The sequence below is a fragment of the Carcharodon carcharias genome, chromosome 10 (assembly GCF_017639515.1).
Source record: "Carcharodon carcharias isolate sCarCar2 chromosome 10, sCarCar2.pri, whole genome shotgun sequence".
NCBI lineage: Eukaryota > Metazoa > Chordata > Chondrichthyes > Lamniformes > Lamnidae > Carcharodon > Carcharodon carcharias.
The window spans coordinates 12,998,164-13,012,562 of NC_054476.1; the positions used below are offsets into that span (position 1 = coordinate 12,998,164).

The 14,399-nt window shown below is 41.3% G+C and overlaps 1 protein-coding gene across 3 annotated transcripts in view; it reads right to left on the minus strand.

Annotated features, from left to right (window-relative positions):
• kif18a (kinesin family member 18A) overlaps positions 1-14,399 on the minus strand; it is a 108,882-nt gene that overhangs the window by 6,366 nt on the left and 88,117 nt on the right. For all 3 annotated transcript variants that reach the window (XM_041196591.1, XM_041196589.1, XM_041196590.1), the window contains exons 15-16: positions 5,422-5,917; positions 3,353-3,451 (exon numbers count right to left, since the gene is read on the minus strand). In XM_041196591.1, the coding sequence (XP_041052525.1) occupies positions 3,353-3,451; positions 5,422-5,917 (595 nt within the window). The remainder of the gene's footprint in view (positions 1-3,352; positions 3,452-5,421; positions 5,918-14,399) is intronic.

Here is a 14,399-nt window from a genome sequence, read left to right on the forward strand (position 1 = left end):
TTTGCTGCTGGCAGAGCAGCCCCCTGCCCCACATGGAGGCCACCCTGCAGCATGCCGGGGACCCATGGGAGCCAGAGGCTCCATGCCCCAATTTTGCAGGCAGGAAAGGCCGCTTCTGAAGCCCAAATGATTATTCTGGAGGGATTTTCCTCTGCTCTGAGGGTCTACTAGCTTCAGCCCTCACTATTTTTGACCTTCTTGGGTGCCTTCAAGGGCTTGTCCATGTTGAGGCACCCTTTCAGTTTCAGACCTGCCTCAGCAGTACTCACCTCTCCAAGTGGGGTTGCTGAAGCTCCAGAGTTCCAGGCCTCTGAGAGCCTGCCAACTGCCCAACTGCTCTTAAATGGATGGCAAACAATGGAGGCTGCCTCTGGGGAAACTGCACTGTTAGGTACACTGCTGGCAAGTGTGGATTCACGACCCCTATTTGTTCCTGACATTGGGGTTCCAGAGCCCGTGAAAAAATCCAGCCTAAAGCATTTGCAAAGGGATAAATAAAGTGATTGGACAAGAAAGTGGCAGATGAATTATAATGTGGGGAAATGAGAAGTTTTTCATTTTAGTAGGCAGAACAGAAAACATAATATATTTTAAATTGTGAGAAACTAGTAAATTTTGGTGTTCAAAAGCATTTGGGTGTGTGTTCTTGTACATGAAACGTGCAGGTATAGCAAGTAATTAGAAAGACAAATGGTATGTTGGCCTGTAATGCAAAGGGGTTGGAGTACTTGAGTAAGGAGGTCTTGCTGCAATTCTACAGCCTTGGGTGCAAACACACCTGCGGGAGAATTTTCTGGTCAGTGAGCGGGAGTGGGGCCCGCTCGCTAACACACGGTGACGTCCGGTGTGCATCCCGACGTCACTGTGTGTCATTTAGATTGTCAGTTTGGCGGGCGTGCAGACAAGTTGGCTGCATGCCCGCTGAACTCTAAAAAGCCTATTAAGGCCATTAAGAAAGTAATTAAAGTTGTTAAGAATACTGCCTGTCCACCTTAAGGTTGGCGGGCAGGCGAAGAACCCAGGAGGCCTTCATATTTTTCATGAAACCTCATCCACGGGTGGGATGAGGTTTCATGAAGGGTTTATTAATTAAATTAAAATTTTTAGAAAAATTAATGGACATGTCCCAGCTCATGTGGCAGCTTCACATGAGGGGACATGTCCTTAATTTCTTTTGTTTATTAAATTTTTCTGAACTCCGAGGTACCTCCGTGCCTCAGGGTTATTTCCCTGACTTAGGGAATCCCCCTCGCCCGCACAGGGAGTGCACAGCACTTCTGGGTGTGTGTCACGCTGGGCGGGCCTTCATTGGCCTGCCCATGTAAAATGGCGGTGCGGACCTGATCAGGGCGCCAATTGGGTTCGCGCCCGCTCTTGCACAACCCTCCTGACGGGGGGATAATTCCTCCACTGGTGTATTGCATAAAGTATTGACTTCCATACACAAGGAAGGATATACTTGTTTTAGAAGGGGTGAATGAAGGTTCACTAGATTGATGGCTGGGATGAGAGGGTTGTCCTGTGAGGAAAAATTGAGTAGAATAGGCCTATACTCTTTGGGCCTACACTCTCTGGAGTTTAGAAGAATGAGAGTTGATCTTATTGAAAGGTATAAGATTCTTAGAGAACTTGACAGGGTGGATACTGAGAGGCTGCTTCCCTAGTGGGAGAATCCTGAACTAGCAGCAGAATCTCAGGATAAGAGGTTGGTCATTTAGGACTGAGGGGAGGAGAAATTTCTTCAATCAGTGTTGTGAATCTTTTGGAATTCTTTACCCCAGAGGGCCATGGATGCTTATTCTTTGAGTATATTCAAGGCTGTAACCAATAGATCTTTAGACTCTCAAGGGAATCAAGACATATGGGGATTGGATGGAGTTGATGAAGAAGATCAGACTTTAACGTATTGGATGGCAGAGCATGCTTGAATGGTTGTATATACTACTCCAGCTCCTACTTCTATGAAAATAGCAGTATGAATAATAAAAGGGTGGTCTCAATAAAATAGTCAAAACGAGTGAAATATGAAAAAGTATAAAAATGAAATAGTTCCAAATTGTGTCAGCTAAAAAAACAAAATGTAGGGTAGTCTGGTGGGAACTGTGTGTGTAGAAGTTAAACTTCAAAGAATCAGGAGGAGATCAACTTTAGCAAGTAATTTACTATTCTTCACCATTCGTTCATTCAACTTTCACATGGAACACGGAAGTAAATAACTAAGGATGGATCTCTGAAGAATTGTCTTTGTAGGCCAGCTTGGAGCATATCAAAGGTGTGATAAAGCATTGATCATCCTGAGCTGACACATCAACCAAGATGCTTGGTGAATGCTTGAAAGCTGCTTTGCAGATCGCTTCAATGGGAGCTATAGCTCAAGTCCGAAGTAGATGTTTTCCATTCAACCTTAGTTGCAGCCCACATAAGATAGTGGCGGAAACACTGCAAAGCTTTGATATATCCATTCAAATAAAGATAGCACATTTATTTGTTCCAGGCATAGCCAGAAACTGGGCTTGTGTCTTTGAAGTAGACACAGCACTCATCTAGATATGACCTGTTGAGTGCTCTGGAGAGGATCCTCAAGGGAGATATTCTCCAATTTCCTCTTCTTGAGCGCTAAGAAAGAGAAATTGGTTGAAGACTTGGTGAACAGTGCAATGTTTCCACAAGTCCATATTAGGTAACATCAAAGCAAATACCTCATTGCTATCAATGTCTATGCTGAAGATGAAGCAGGTTGGACTATTGTTTGCATAATTGTGGTGGATACTGCTTGGACAAACACTATGATAAAATCACAATGGTCAAGAAAGCCTAATGAAACAAGTCATTAATTTACTCCCTCAGTGGCAACTTAATTAATGCCTTTATTATTAATCCATGATATTATTCTGTTCTATGGCTTAAAATAACTGAGGTTTCCCATCTTCACAACTGGGCTACTATGGAAATGTCTCTTTCTGAGCAATGCAACAAGCATGTTGACAAAAATACAATATATTTCTGGACTCTTCCCTCCTTAGTAGAAGGCAATGTATTTCGAGATGCACAGTTAAAATATTCCTCGTTCCCACAATCAGATTCAATTAATAGCAATGATCACAATTAATGCCTAATACATATATTAAAAGTCAGACTAAAAATTATTTAATATCACTATTAAATTCTGAACATAAAGGTGGACTGTATGGAAAATTTAACAGACGGCTCAAATCAGTGACGCCTAAAGCCTGTAAATTAATTTTTAAAAATTCCTACAGTTTATAAAGTTTTACTCAAGCCCCAAAGTACTTAAGTGGATGTTCAGGCTAACATGAAAACAGAAATCTCAGTATGAAGTTCCTATTTTTACCTTTCAGATTTCCTTTTTCTCCTGGCAGCAGATGTTAAAGCCATATAAGAAGGCTTGCTGTTTGCTCCATTTGAAGATAGCAATGATGGGAGACCCAACCTGCAGCAGTAATTACATATTAAGAAATCTACAATAGAGTTTTACATCGCTAACAGAAACAAAGATTAACTTACATTCAAGAAATCAAAGTCAAAGCTTTTTATCCTTAATTATTGTACAGAAAAGTTTTTAGTTATACGTATAAGCAACTCAGGTCACAAATCCAAAAGGAACCGAAGTCACAAACTGGAACTAATTTAAAATAAGAAATTATCAGCTAACTCTTAATTGTTAAAAACAAAAGTGACTTAACATATAGTTTCTTCCACTGTGTAAGCACAGTCATACTTCAAAGTTCAAATATGCTTTGTTTCCATGAAAAAAGATCAATAGGCGGTTCAAAATTAATTGTACTTTTAGCAGATTAAGTTTGGAAGATATGGCTACACATCTCCATCTGCAGCCATCAGCACAAGTATCAAAATAAACAGGCTTTCGTTTGTCCATTTGAGCTGCATTATAAATTAAAAGAAAAAAATTCAAGCCTTTCAACAACGAACAGACCCTTGCATCTTGGACTTCCAGTGAATGTCAAACAGCAGAGCAGCAGCAGAGACTTTTATGAAAATTTAAAATCAAATGAAGAGATGTAATAATTACCTGATAAATTTAAGGTCCTCTATCATTTCAAAACTTTTTATTCCTGACATAATATTGAATTTGCATTGTAGCCACCAATAAGGGCATCTTTATTGCAGAACTTGTTTTAAAATATCAAATCACAAAAATAGTATTTGTCCTACCTACTCTCATGGTTTATGGTACTGTAGTATACCAAAATAAAGGTGGATTTTCACAGGTTTATTCTAAAAGGCCACTACAGTTTGAACCAATTCCTTGACTGTTCTTTATATATACATGTAGCTTAAAATTGTTGTGTGAAAATACCTAATTTAACAGCAAGCGCTCCTGCCATTCTCTGAAAATACCTCATTTAATTTTAGGTTTTAAAGCCTGCACTTGTGCATGTGCATTTTTTCACTTTCTTCAAAAAAATGTCTCGTTTTCCACACTATTCTCCAATAAGCTTTCACATTGTATTTAGTACAGCATTCAACATAAAATAATAGTTGACAAACGTTAACAAATGATTTCACTGCAGGTAACTAGTATTTTAGTTTCAATAGTTAGTTAGAAAATTAGGTTAATCTTACAAGTCCTCAACAAAATACATCACGGCTGTAAAATCTCTGTAATTGATCCTCATACTCAACTTCGGATTCTTTGTTAGTCGAGTTGAAGCTAATTATTTAATTAGGTACAACTGCAAAATTAACTGAGCTATGCCATTGTACCTGAATCCACTTGAGGGAAATATCCCAGGTTAAAGTCCTGCAAACAAGGCCAAGTGGTGAATTTTATTTTTTAAAACATCATAGCCTCAGAAATAGCTGTTTTAATTGGACCAGAAACTGTGTGCTTTTTATTTTGAAAAAGATACTTCATTCTAAAATATTCTTTTAAAATACTGGCAGATTTGGGTACTTTTTGCTTGTTTGGACTGTTGCTAGCTCTATTATTTCTAAGTCAGGCCTTAAAACTTGAAATTAAATTAGGTATTTTCATAGCATGACAGAAGTTCCTGCTGTTGGTATTTTTTTCCAACAGTACTTAGGTTACAAAATGTATTGATTAGATCAAAATACCAAACTGTAATTACAGGTTATATAGATTTAAGGATGAGTAAAATTATTCTGGAGAATTTAATATTCATTGCTGTTCAGCAACATGAAATATTAAGAATGGCAACCAATACAGAGTTTATTGCATTTCAGGTGTACAAACTGGTCTAATGGAAATATGGTGTACATGTAACTCTTGAAAATGTTAACTCAAAAAGTTGTGAATAAATACGACAGTTGACATTTCCCTTGCTTAACTCAATTACCATTAGAATCCTGGGAATACACAATGCAAGGCTGAAATGTGAGAAAAATGAAAGAAAACCTTATTGAGGTTGTAAAACAAACCTTTGCAGGAAGCTTCTGTGATTCTTGGAGTGCTTGTATGATGCATTGTAACCAGTGACTATCCTGTTACAACTGGTTTTATTCACAAACAAGTGCTGCGCTCCTGTTGTGTCTGTGGCAGACTGGCTGCATTCTCCTATATTGTCCGTAACATTTATTAGATTCTCATTCATTCCAGAGGCAGGGTTCTCTGTGTCACTCAGGTTTCTCCCTTCCTCTTCTCTGAGACAATCTGCTCTTTGGACCTGTAGCTTTGAGATAGGCAGTTGACAGGAAACTTGCGTGATCTGTGACTTGCAGTTCTCCGGTGTATAGTTTATAAGTCCTAACCCTTCTTTGGAGAGGCTATCATTTAGCTGCGCAAGGTTGGAGTTTTGTGCAGCACGATTATCTAGATCGCTGCAAGTTAATAATGATTGATCTAGCCGTCGCCTGGAGGATTTGTAAGTAGAAACTCTGCCTTCTTTTCCCATTGATAACAGATTTCCCTTCGCATCTATGGCAAGGAAAAGTGTCAAAACATACATTAGTTACAATTAAGATAAATACTTTCAAAATTTCAGACCATAATACAATAAATTTCACATGTAGCATCACAAATTTTCCATAAAATACTTTAAATGCAATATTTTGTTGAATTCAGTGTAATAGGAAAGATAACTAAAAGACTCATGGAAATAATTCAGTCTATACTTACCCATTTCAGTGCTTCCCAAACTATTTTCCCATGTGACCCAATTTAACACTTGAAAACTAACATGGCCCCAGACACCAACAAAAAAAACAAAACAGCAAGGTAACATTCTGTATATCATTATTAAAGTTTGCTTTTTATAGATCAGCATATAATACATATGTGTCTTTAAAGTACATTGTAAAAATGTTATTATTCTATGTACTCATGTAAGTTTCAGTCAAGCTCTCCATATTTCGCAGTGACAGAAGACACAGTGAAATCCCTTTCCCTGCCTCTACTGAAAAAAATACACACACAGTAATCTGCCACTCTCCCCCCACATGGCAGGCAGGTAAGTTGGTAACTGCCAGGGGGAAGGTACAGAAGCTCTGACAGCACGAGTGTGGCTGGTTCACCAACCCCAAGCTCTTGCTGTGCCTACCTACTCTTGCTTATTAACAATTTCATATTTTCCTAACATATGTTAAGTTAAAACTTGCTATTCTTGTAAAGTTCACCCCCCCACAGTCCACTGAAAACAGATGCCAGGATGAAAACTGTGATGCTGTCACCTTTCAAACTGGGTCATGTAATAATTAGGGAGGTTACTCCCTTCCCAAGCTCCTCAATGCCACCACACCCTCCGTCATCACCCACATACTCACCAGTATAAGAACTGACTCCTCCTCAAGCTTCAGTTAACTTTTTCAGATCAATGGGTTTGTTAAACCTTCCTTAATGCTTGCCAGGTTCCAATGTGGGCCAAGGAATAGGAAGTCCAATGTTAAAGGGAGAAAAAAAATCCCAGGTACCAGTGTATAGATTGGGTCCAGTAGAAAGATTCAGTGGGAGAAGGGTGAAATGGGGAGGACAAATCGATGACTCACATTCACAGTGCTGGCACCAGGCAGGGCTCTCCCCACAGAAATTTTATTAATATATTCATTCAGGGAATGTGGGCTTTGTTGGCTGGGTCAGCATTTATTGCCCATTTCTAGTTGTCCTTGAGGTGGTGGTGGTGAGCTGCCTTCTTGAACTGTTGCAGTCCATGTGGTGTAGGTACACCCACAGTGCTGTTAGGAAGGGAGTTCCAGGATTTTGACCCAATGACAGTGAAGGAACAACGATAGATTTCCAAGTCAGGATGGTGAGTAACTTGGACTGGTACTTCTTGGTGGTGGTGTTCCCATCTATCTACTACCCTTGTCATTCTAGATGGTAGTAGTCATGGGTTTGGAAGGTGCTGTCGAAGGAGCCTTGGTGAATTCCTGAAGTGCATCTTGTAGAAGGTATACACTGCTGCTACTGTCCATAGGTGGTGGAGAGATTGAATGTTTATGGATGTGGTGCCAATCAAGCAGGCTGCTTTGTCCTGGGTGGTGTCAATCTTCTTGAGTGTTGTTGGAGCTGCACTCATCCAGGCAAGTGGGAAGTATTCCATCACACAGCTGACTTGTGCCTTGTAGATGGTGGACAGACTTTGGGAAGTCAGGAGGTGGGTTACTCGTCGCACTCTTCCGAGCCTCTGACCTGCTCTTGTAGCCACAGTATTTATATGGCTAGTCCTGTTCAGTTTCTGGTCAATGGTAACCCTAAGGATGTTGATAGTGGGGGATTCAGTGATGGTAATGCCACTGAACATCAAGGAACGATGGTTGGATTCTCTCTTGCTGGAGACAGTCATTGCCTGGCACTTGTGTGGCACAAATGTCACTTGCCACTTGTCGGCCCAAGCCTGGATATTGTCCAGGTCTTGCTGCATTTGGACATAAACTGCTTCAGTATCTGAGGAGTCTCGAATGGTGAACATTGTGCAATCATTAGCGAACGTCCCCACTTTTCTGACCTTATGATGGAAGGAAGGTCATTGGTGAAGCTGTTGAAGATGGTTGGGCCGAGGACACTACCCTGAAGAACTCCTGCAGTGATGTCCTGGAGCTGAAATGGCTGACCTCCAACAACCACAACCATCTTCCATAGTGCCAGGGATGACTCCAACCAGCGGAGAGCTTTCCCCCCGATTCCCATTGACTCCAGTTTTGCAAGGGCTCCTGGATGCCACACTCATGCTTTGATGTCAAGGACAGTCACTCTCACCTCACCTCGGGAGTTCAGCTCTTTTGTCCATGTTTGAACCAAGGCTATAATGAGGTCAGAAGCTGAGTGGCCCAGGCGGAACACAAACTGGGCATCAGTGAGCAGGTTATTGCTTGATCAGTGAGCAATGCCACTTGATAGCACTGTTGATAAATCCTTCCACCACTTCACTGATTATCAAGAGTGGACTGATAAGCGGTAATTGGCTGGGTTGGATCTGTCCTGCTTTTTGTGTACAGGACATACCCGGGCAATTTTCCACATAGCTGGGTAGATGCCAGTGTTGTGGCTGTATTGGAACTGCTTGGCTAGGAGCTTATGCTGTTTGGCATGCAAGTAGCCCTGTGTTATAGCTTCACCAGGTTGACAACTCATTTTTAGGTATGCCTGGTGCTGCTCCTGGCATGCCCTCCTGCACTCTTCATTGGATCAGGGTTGATCTCCTGGCTTGATGGTAATGGTAGAGTGGGGGATATACCAGGCCATGAGGTTACAGATTGTGTTCGAGTGGAATGCTGCTGCTGATGGCCCACAGCGCCTTATGGATGCCCAGTCCTGAGTTGCTAGCTCTGTTCAAAATCCATCCCATTTTGCATGGTGCCACACCACACAACACGATGGAGGGTATCCTCAATGTGAAGGCGGGACTTCATCTCCACGACGACTGTGCGGTGTCACTCCTACCAATACGGTCATCAACAGATGCATCTGCGGCAGGCAGTTTGGTGAGGATGAGGCAATTATGTTTTTACCTCTTCTTGGTTCCCTCACCACCTGCTGCACTCAGTCTAACAGCTATGTCTTTTAGGACTCAGCCAGATCGGTCAGTAGTGGTGCTACTGAGCCATTCTTGGTGATGGACATCAAAGTCCCCCAACCAGAGTACATTCTGAGCCCTTGCCACCCTCAGTGCTTCTCCAAGTGATGTTCAACATGGAAGAATACCGATTCATCAGCTGAGGGAGGGCGGTACGTGGTAATTAACAGGATATTTCCTTGTCCATGTTTGACCTGATGCCATGAGATTTCATGGGGTCCGGAGTCGATGTTGAGGACTCCCAGGGCAACTCACTCCCGACTGTATAACACTGTGCTGCCACCTCTGCTGGGCCTGTCCTGCCGGTGGGACAGGAAATACCCAGGGAAGGTGCTGGTGGTCTGGGACATTATCTGTAAGGTATGATTCTGTGAGGAAGACTATGTCAGGCTGTGCTTGACTGGTCTGTGAGACAGCTCTCCCAATTTTGGCACTAGCCGCTAGATGTTAGTAAGGAGGACTTTGCAGGGTCGACAGGACCGAGATTGCCGTTGTCACTTCTGGTTTCAAGGTTGATGCCATGTGGTCCATCCGGTTTCATTCCTTTTTTGTGACTTTGTAACTGCTTGTTACAACTGAGTGGCTTGCTAGGCCATTTCAGAGGGCATTTAAGACTTAACCACATTGCTGTGGGTCTGGAGTCACATGTAGGCCAGACCAGGTAAGGATGACAGATTTCCTTCCCTAAGGGACAATAGTGAACCAGAAGGGTTTTTAAAACAATCAACAATCGTTCCATTGTCATCATTATACTTTTAATTCCAAATTTTTATTGAATTCAAATTCCACCATCTCTTGGAGACAGCAACTGAGAAACATGCAGGGCAAGGGCAGAACTTGTTGCTGCTTGGCAGTGTGGGTGCAGTCTCAGAGGAGGGGGAGGTCATGACCCTATCCGTTGTCTTTGCAGCCCAAACTGAGGTTGCAACCCACTGTTTGGGAACTGCAGCTATAAATGGTCTCTCAGCATTACAAATACAATGCAAGTGCCAGATGCAATGACTCAGGATTTTGCAGGAATAATAATGCTGCAACTGTCAGTGATGCCGTCATTACTCCTCTGAAACTGATAGCAACTTTTGAAGTCCGCATGTGCAGTTAAATGAGAAAATCCAGACATTTGTCAGTTATTCTATGTTTCTCCATAGGGCGTGACTATGAACTAATGGAAACTTCCACTTCTATGTCATTAGTCTCTCTGTAAAAATTCTTGAAAAAGTTACGCCATAATGAATGAGATGTAACTGGGTATTAAGTACATAATTGCTGCTGAACATCCTCTCTGGCCCCGAAAAACTGATTTATCATTTGCAATGTCAAATTTCTCCATTGTGTTAGAAATTCCTGATTTTTAAAATAATAGTTAAGATTGCTTATAGTGTTTCATCTTCTACCTTAATCCAATATTTATTTAACTTTCTGTAAAATGGTATTAAAAAGTGACGGATAATTAGTGCTTTTAAATGCTATCTGTGAAAATTGTTCAATGTAATTGGCTGCTTACTCTGCTTGATGACATCATCATCAACATACATTTATATGGCACACTTAATGTAGTAAAATGTCCCAAGACATGTAATGAGTGATATCAATAAAAATATTTTTGATACTGAGTCATTGAATGAGAAATCAGAACAGATGAGCAAAAGCTTGATCAAAGAGTAGGTTTTAAGGAGTGTCTTAAAAGAGCGAGAAATTGTGACAGAGAGGTTTAGGGAGGAAATTCCAGAGTTTAGGACCATGGCAGTTGAAAATGCTGTTGTCAAAAGTAGAGCAATTAAAATCACAGATGCACAAAAGGCCAGAATTGGAAGATTGCAGGGATTTTAAAGGTTTGTTGGACTGGATGAGGCTACAGAGATAGGGAATGGTGAAGCCGTGTAGAGATTTGAAAACAAGGATGAGGATTTTAAAATTAAGACATCATCAAACAGAGAGCTAGTCAGAAGGCACAGGGGTGATGGGCAAACAAGATTAGGAACAAGTTGAGGCACAGACAGCAGAGTTTTGGATGAGCTCAAGTTTATATAGGGTGTAAGATGGGAGGCTGGCAAGGAGCACATGAGAGTAATCAAGTCTGGAGGCAACTAAGGCACGTATGAAGGTTTCAACAGCATAAGAACTGAAAGAAGGTCAGAACTCATCTTGAGGTCAACAACACAGAGGTTGCAAACTGTCTTGCTCAGTTTGCCCAGAGATGAAACTGTGGATAGCGGATGGAGGTTGTGGCAGGGATTAAGGACAATGACTTTAATCTTCTCAATATTTAGTTGGAGAAAATTTCTCCTCATCCAATATTGGATATCGTACAAGCAGTGGCAAAACTAAGACAATGGAGTCAAGGAGGTGGTGGTGAGATGAACCTGATATTGTATTTCAGGTGATATCGCAGAGGGGTAGCATGCAGATGAGAAAAAGAAGATGGCTGAGGATAGATTGGGGAACTCCAGAGCTAACAGGATAGGAGTTGAAAGAGAAGTTATTGCAGATAATTTTCTGGCTACTATTAGATTGATAAAAATGGAACCAAGCTAGGTCGGTGCCACCCTGCTGGATGACGGAGAAGAGGCACCGGAGGAAGAAGATGTGGTCAACTGTGTCAAAACCTGCAGATAGGTCGGGAGGGATAAGAAGGGACTATAATCATGGTCATAGTCACAAAGAATGTTATTTGTGTCTTTAACAAAGACTGTTTTAGTACTGTGGTCGGGAAGGAAACCTGACTGGAGATATTCAAACATATAATTGGGGGAAGGGTGCACATGGGAAGTGCCTACACATTCAAAGACTTTGGAGAGGAAATGGAGGTTGGAAATGAAGTGCGAGTTTGCAGGTACAGTGGGGATTTTTGAGGAGAAGGGTGAGATTAGCAGATTTGAAAAGGTAGGGTGGCAGGAAGAAAGAACTGTACCTGAAACAAGGGGAGGCGGTGGGGTTTTGCTGTTGTCGCTGGACTAACTAATCCAGGTTTGAAACCCACCATGGCAGATGGTGGAATTTGAATTCAATAAATTAAAAGTCTAAAGATGACCATGAAACCACTGTTGATTGTTGTAAAAACCCATCTGGTTCACTAATGTCCTTTAGGGAAGGAAATTTCCGGCCTACATGTGACTCCAGACCCACAACAATGTGGTTGACTCTTAAATGCCCCCTGAACATGGGTGGGCAATTAGGGGTGGGCAATAAATGCTGGCCTAGCCAGCAATGCCCATCCAATGATTAATTTTAAAAAATGGTAGCTATTATGGAGATTATGAGCCAGAAACCACTGCGGTATTTTAATTTTTTTTCCACAGAAATAATTTTGGGGTTTTTAAAACAAAGTGAATTCACACAAGTTTAATAAATATGATTGTATGTAATGAAAATTTGTACTAAAGCCAGATGAATCAGTTCTGGGAATATCAAAAAATCCCAAATCTATTTCATTCTGATTCAATGAGGAACTACTGTCTTAACCCAATTTATCAACTTTTCTCAGATGCTTAATAATCATTCACATTCATTGTGCGGAGGATTATTTTACTTATGTGGGCATGGATGCAGCAGATAGGATAGCTAAAACAGGCTGAAACACGCAACAGTGGGCAATATAATTTACTAAATTCTTGATAGAGTAATTGAAGGTCATAATTATGACTTCCATTTTGTTGTAAAGTGTTAAGTTTGCCACCAGCTATGGAAAGCTGATGATGCTGAGGTTTCATATTTACATAATCTTCACACCCATAGGAATTAAGCCAAAGTAGCACAAAAACAGGTGTGGGAATTGTGAAGGGTTGAGATAGAATAGATAGAAATAGACTATTTCTGGTCTAGTAGAAAAGGAAATAAATAAAAGACTAATTGTAAGAGAATTAAAGCACACAACAGGAGAAACTTTTACAGTGTGTTACAAGGCTGTGGGATGCACTACCAGAGTAAAAATTGAAGGATAGACCATGTCGATGTTTAAGAATGAGTTGAATAGGGAGTTGAAGGGATAATAGGTCATGGAAACAGAGCGAATAGGATTAAAACTTCTGTTCATGTGAAAGGTTTACAATGCTCTTTGCATGCCTGGATGAGTGCAGCTCCAACAAGATGTTGAATATCATCCAGGACAAAGCAGCCCTAAATGGAGATGATGGAAATGTCACTGGACTAGTAATCCAGAGGTCCAGTTTAGTGCTCTGGGGACATGAGTTCAAATCCCACGATGGCAGCTGTTGGAATTTAATTCAATTAATAAAATATAAACGATAAAGCTAGTCTCTGTAATAGTGACCATGAAACTGTTGTCGATTGCCCTAAAAACCAATCTGGTTCACTAATGCCCTTTACGGAAGGAAATCTGCCATCCTTACCTGGTCTGGCCTACATGTGATTCTAGACCCACAGCAACGTGGTTGGCTCTTAACTGCCACTCAGTTCAAGTGCAATTAGGGATGGAGAACAAATGCTGGCCTTGCCTGTGATGCCCACATCCCATGAAAGAATAAATAATCTCAATTGATTGGCACCCCATCCATCACCTTCAACATTCACTTGCTCCACTACTGTTGCACAGTGGCATCAGTGTGTATTATCTACAAGATGCACTGCAGCATCTCACCGAGCACCTTCCAAACAAGTCATCTCTATCATCTGGAAGGACAAGGGCAGCAGATGCATGGGAACACCTCCGCCTTCAAGTTCCTCTCCAAACCACACACCATGCTATGTCACACTATATCACCGTTTCTTCACTGTCGCTGGGTCAAAATCCTGGAGCTCCATTCCTACACTGTGGGTGTTCCTACAACACATGGGATTGCAGCAGATCAAGAAAGTAGCTCACGCCCACCTTCTCAAGGCCGATTAGGGATGGGCAATAAATGCTGTTCCAGCCAGCAACGCCAGCTTCCCAAGAAGAATAAATTTTTATAAAATTCTGTATCTACCTTTTCCATACAACCAACTACCTCCTGTATATCTAAGTTTCAGACATTTCATTTCAATGCCCTGAAGCTCTGGTTCTCCAGTCTTCTCTTATATTCAGTTCTCCGACAATGCAGATCAGCTCCCTGAACTTCTGCCAACAGCTAGATTTCTTTCAATTATATTCTGAGACACAGTTTATCCCATTCTTGGGAGTACTTAAGTCATTAATTTGTTTTTCTTTTTCTGGATCCGTGCTGGCTGTTATTTACCATTACATTATCACGTAGACTATGGCCAAGTTTACTTCTGATAATTGATGCTATTATTTTTAATGTAATTGATGGAAGACCAGTGAGTTAGTTTTGTCACCTTTATATAAATGGACATCACATTAGCTTGCATTATTGTTTATCCCTGCCCTCAATGTTACAAATCTTGGGTGGAATTTAATGAAGGTGGCAGGAGCGTGGTCTTCAGGAGCAC